General features: G+C 40.4%; 2 protein-coding genes across 2 annotated transcripts in view; both read left to right on the top strand.

Moving 5' to 3' along the window:
* The window catches only part of LOC104757735 (GDSL esterase/lipase At1g33811-like), a 3,024-nt gene extending 2,622 nt beyond the window's left edge, over window positions 1–402 (top strand). The window contains exon 7 of the mRNA XM_010480503.2: window positions 18–402. Coding sequence (XP_010478805.1) covers window positions 18–187 — 170 coding nt within the window. The 3' untranslated portion in view covers window positions 188–402. The remainder of the gene's footprint in view (window positions 1–17) is intronic.
* Window positions 1,409–5,850, top strand: part of LOC109129921 (probable leucine-rich repeat receptor-like protein kinase At5g49770) — a 21,843-nt gene continuing 17,401 nt past the window's right edge. The window contains exons 1-2 of the mRNA XM_019238964.1: window positions 1,409–1,427; window positions 3,091–3,281. Of these exons, the coding sequence (XP_019094509.1) occupies window positions 1,409–1,427; window positions 3,091–3,281 (210 nt within the window). The remainder of the gene's footprint in view (window positions 1,428–3,090; window positions 3,282–5,850) is intronic.

Genomic DNA, 5,850 nt, shown 5'->3' with positions numbered 1-5,850 from the left:
GGTGGGAAGGAACAATGGTCAAATAACGTGTCTGCCGCTGCAGACCCCGTGTCCTGACCGAACCAAGTATCTCTTTTGGGATGCGTTTCATCCGACAGAGACTGCTAACATATTGCTTGCGAAATCTAATTTCAACTCCCGAGCTTACTCTTACCCCATGAGCATTCAAGAACTAGCCAATCTTTGAAGAGAAGGATATCTTTTTCTCCTCTATGAATGCATATATGTCATGTAACATGGCTATTATAATGTGTTTCTTTCCTTTATGTTAAACTTATATTTCTTTGAAATAACTATTGTTTCTGTATTGTTCCTCTCACTTACTCTAGTAATGAGAGAAAATATAAGAAAATGCTCGCTTTGATTGAAAAAATTGTATTTACAGTTCTATTTTTGGATTTAGTTTCTTAGCTCCTTTATGAGCTTGTCTTTTCTTTTCCTAGTTTGAGCCTTATTAGAATAGAGTCAAAGAGACGATAGCTTTCTTCTCTTCTCTTCTCTTTACAACTGTAACACCCATACCGCCTTATGGGCCAAGACAAGGTGTTATTCAAATGGTCCCGCCAAAATCCTTCTTCCTTAAAAATAAAACTCTTCAATCTTGTTTTTTTAACCTGAGGGAAAAGATAAAAGGGTGTACACAATGACGACATTCTAATCACATTCACCAATCAATGCATAGCATAGAATTAGACTCCACATTCTTGACATACATCCAACCAGCATAACGGTTTCACATAATACTTAACCTAGCATATTCATAACATTACTTAAACCATATTTAAACACCAACGCATTCATCAATACACACATTCATCATCAATATCGCTAAACCAAAATCTCATCAGCTTAGCATGGCACGAAACCAATCTCAGGCTCGTCCAATCACACAGCACGAAACAAATCTCATGTTCGTCCAATCACCAGGCACATAACCAATCTCAGGTTTGCCCATCTCGAGTCACGAAACAAATCTCATGTTCGCACCCTCACGAGACGCGAAACAAATCTCATGTTCACGCCCCCCATCACATAATCTCATTTCATATCATCATTTAACAATTATCATGTTACACATCAACTCATTCTATCATGCATCATATCATCATATCATCATACCATGTCATCATACATTATAATTATATCATGCAATATCAAACAATAGACATATCCAATCACATAGTTTCCAAACCTATACAAGCAATTCATGAAGAACATGCTTAGAAAATAATCATTATGTTTTCGCGATTACCACCCTCACCTTTGCCACTTAGATGATGGAGATCATTTCTCCTTTTCCTTTTAATGTCAGACCCAAGATTCATGAACACTCCTACAAAGCAGCAGCTCCATCCAACCTCGTTTGCCAACCAAACATTACAATGTCACCATTTATTTCCATACAAATATGCCTCTGGAACACACAGGTAAAACTTTAACTAACCGTTAAAATCACAATCCCACCGTTGAATATTTAGTTCGTAGTACCGTCGGGTAAGTTTTGGACCACCAACCGCTGTTCCAAGGAACCAACCTCGAATCTGATTTCTAGAGTTGCAGGTACGGACTGTTTCAGATATTTCTTGCGCATGAAGCAACCCACATAACTTCTTGAATATAACTCCGATCAGACTTCCGTCAGTTTCTACGAGCTCATGGTTTGATGGTGATCACGCCGGTGTTTTTAGATTCGTAAACCGATGTCACCTCCGGCACCAACGAGCCTCCAAAGATGTCTCTCCAAACTGATCTTATTTCCTTCTTACTCTATCTTGTTCTTCTCTTCTCCACCTCTGATTTACTCCGGCTTTGCTCCTCCACCACCACCGAGGATTTCCACAGCTATTTCATGACTACACAAAACCACCAGTTGTTTCCACTACCGCCGCAACGTCTCGTTCTTCCCTCTCCTTCACGACTACCGCTCTCTCCTCTTCTCCCCTTCTCTCCCTTTTCTATCTCTTCTTCCACTTCCATCTCCCGGCTCCATATTGTCTTCTTCTCTTTCATGTCCTCTCTTCTCTTTCCAACTCTCTCACATCGTAGGCTCTTAGGGTTTTTTTTTTCTTTTACGAGCGACACCTCTTAATTGACGAAGATATAGATATACGTACATACAAACTCACAAAACCCTTTGTTGATTTTGAGATTTTTCTCCAATTGGGCCGTTAATGGACTGAAATTCAAAGAGGCCAACACCTATAGAATATGGGGATGTTACAACAACACCAGACCCACAACTCGCAACGATGCAAACTACAAACAAAATACTAAAAACGAGAAAAACAACAAAATAGTTCTAATGAGTAATGACCAAGATCCAAGAAAATGAAAACCAAGTTTCAAATGACCACCAAAACAGTCATGAATCAAACATAAAGAGTAAAAAAGACACACACATTAGGCTGAGATAAGAGAAAAATAAAAACCAAGTCGTATCTGGACCAAAGCTTTGCCATTACCATTAAGTCGAGATTGCCGAGTCATGTTATCCAAAGCAACCAAAAGCTTCAATATGTGAAAAACTCCAATCTCTATATAGTTTGAATAACAAAACTTAACAACATTTTAATACAACAAATAAAACATTAAAGAGAATAAGAATCTTTTACTTTTTTCAAGAGTATTGCGCAGTTCAACTTTAGCAATTAGTGTTGAATGGTGACTACTCAATTTTCGGTGAAATGAAGATCATCCTTCAGCCATTATTTTGTGCACTCCAAAACCTCTATCATATAGTGAGTCAAACAACCCTTATATGGATATAGTCTCCGCCACTAGTGTTAAAAGCACTCTCGGATGCAACAAATGATACTTGCTTAGCCAAGAAATCCTTAGCTATCTCTGATAAGATTGAGAAATTTCCACTGTTAACCTTCCACCTTGAAAACACCATGATTTTTTGGACACATTAGAACATATACTCTTAAAACTTTACTACCAAAATTTGATTTACGTTTTTTCAAAAACCCTCCAAATTGCCAATTTTTACTGTTTTACTATCTCTGAAAACCGTAAATCAATCATACGATTGACCTATATTGGTAATTGGGGATATACTATATAACATATATATTTTTCCATTTGTAGTCTCTAAGCTCCTAAAACTTACTAGTTTTGTCTCTCCATACAGATCCTTGAATTTAAATCAATTTAAAGGAACAATTCCGGCGTCAGTTGGACTGTTATCAAATTTATATTGGTTTGATATAGCTGACAATCAGATTGGAGGAAACATTCCAATTTCTAATGGGACTTCACCTGGACTTGACATGCTTCTTGTTTTTTTTGAATGAATGTAAAATTATATTCAACCCAAAAAATCTTTGTTACAATAAATGCTTCATTAGTTTAGAAGAGTTTAAAAGAAAAGCTAAAAAAAAAATTTGAGCTTAGGTGAGGATAGGGGACTGAGCATAAGCTCGTGTGGAGAACCAAAGTTGTAAACCTTCATCATAGCGGTGATCCATGATTGAGCTGAGTCTATTGCGGATGTTTTTGTCGATGAGTTTGATGATTCTTGCTTGTGGGGAGGGGGGTTCGCCATGTCGCCGAGCATTCCTCTCGCGCCACAAGTGATAGAGGGTTGCTTGGAATACATATTTGAGCAGAAAGCGTTGAATGAAGCTGAAGGATATCGAGGTGAGCAGCGGTAGCAGACAGTTCCAATCCGTGGAGTACTGAGACAAGAGTAGAGGTTGCATCAGATCATTCCAGATGGCAGCAGCGTACGGACAAGTGAAAAACAAGTGGTCTCTGGTTTCTTCCGTAGCAGAGCAGAGAACACAGTTCGTCTGTTGTCCCGAGGACCAGTTTTTGATGCGATCCCCAGTGGATAGGCGGTTATGAATTGCAAGCCAGTGGAAAAAAGAGTACTTGGGTGTGGAGTAAGGGTACCAAACCCCACTGTACCAATCTACCCGTGGCTGTGGGTGACAAATATTGTGCCAAGTGTGTCGAGTGGAGAATTTTTTGGAAAAACGGCCACCCTGAGTTTTCCATAATGGAACATCAGCACCAGTTTGTATCCTAGTGGGACGTTGTTGAACAGCCCGAATCGCACCCTCAATGTCATTCAACACTGCTACCCGATGATGTCGGTTTCTATGTGTGAGCAGAGCATCTTGGACAGTTGCTTCCTGTGATATTCCCAGGTCGATGAAGCCTCTTGGACCCAAAAGATCAATGAATCGACCCATAGGCGACCAAACATCATACCAGAATGATGTTGAGGCACCACTGTTAACCTCTACCCTGTACATTGTCTTACCCACTTCACGGTATTTGAGAAGTTTCTTCCACATCCAGGATCCCACAGTAGAGCCAGTCTTCACCTACCATAATGAGCCCTTCGGTAGTAAATATGTCCATAGCCAACTAACCCACAGAGAAGGTTGTCTCGAGAGGACTCTCCAGAGTAATTTGAGACAACTCACCTTATTAGCATCAACCAGAGATTTCAGACCCAAACCACCCTCTTGTCGGTTTACAAATTTCTCGCCAAGATATCTTTGCTTTGTTGGGGTTAAGGTCCGGACCAGACCACAAGAAAGCAGCACAAAGTTTTTCAATCTCCCTAAGACACCCTGCAGGTAGGCGATATGCTGACATCCAAAAATTAGTGATACTCATAAGAACAGAGGAGATGAGAGTGAGTCGACCAGCATAAGATAATGAACGAGCCGTCCATGAACTAATCTTCAGTCTTATTTTGTCTAAAAGCGGTGCATAATCAGTTGCTGTCATTCGCTTTGTTAAGAGTGGGAGACCTAAATATCTGACCGGTAAGGAGCCAGTGGCGAAGGGGAAAGTAGCAGAGATTTGATCACGCTGGTGGTCTGCCAAACCTGCCATGTATAGGGTCGATTTTTCGAGACTGATCCGTAAACCCGACCGTCCTGCAAACTCCTGAAACAGCTCAATGATTCCTTCTATGGACCTTTGTTGACCGTCCACAAAGACCATCAAGTCGTCAGCAAAACAGAGATGCGTGAGACCAATATTCTTACACTTAGGATGGTATCCAATGCGTTGCGTTGCGGCTGCTCGGTCTATCATGTGGGATAAAACGTTCATACAAATAACGAAGAGATAAGGAGAAAGGGCACAACCTTGCCTTAACCCTCGAGAACTGTTGAAAAACCCAGCCAACTCTCCATTCACTTGGACAGAGAAAGTGGCAGTCGATATACATAAACGGATCCAGTGAATAAACTGAGCTGGGAAGTGCAGAGCCTCAAGAGTGTTCAACAAGAAATCCCATTGTACTGAATCAAATGCTTTTGAAATATCAATTTTCATCGCACATCGAGGAGACACAGACTCCATATGGTAATCCTTGACAACCTCTGTAGCTAGCAGCACATTCTCCATTAACAAACGCTCCTTAACAAATGCAGACTGATTTTGGGCAATGAATCTCGGTAAGAGGCATTTGAGTCGGTTAGCCAGAATTTTGGATATTACCTTATACAGCACATTGCAACAGGAAATTGGCCTGTAGTCTTTCATGTCAGTAGCCTCGTCCTTTTTTGGAATGAGAGCAAGAATAGTGGTGTTCAAACCCTTGGGAAGAAAACCTTTTATGAAAAAAGACTGAATAGCCGCAACAACATCATTACCTATAATGGACCAAGAAGCCTTGAAGAATTCACTGGTATAACTGTCAGGACCTGGAGATTTGTTATTTGGCATCGCAAATAGTATCTGCTGAATTTCATCAGAAGTTACTTGCTTTGTAAGCATATCACGATCTGCATCCTGACAGCGGAAAGGTAACAGATCCTGGAGCTCCGCTACTGACATTCCAACAAAATCACTCGGCTGCTGGTTCAGGAAATCCTTAAAAAA

This window comes from Camelina sativa, chromosome 17 (genome assembly GCF_000633955.1).
Source record: "Camelina sativa cultivar DH55 chromosome 17, Cs, whole genome shotgun sequence".
Taxonomy (NCBI): Eukaryota; Viridiplantae; Streptophyta; class Magnoliopsida; order Brassicales; family Brassicaceae; genus Camelina; species Camelina sativa.
This window is presented reverse-complemented; position numbering and strand designations above follow the sequence as displayed.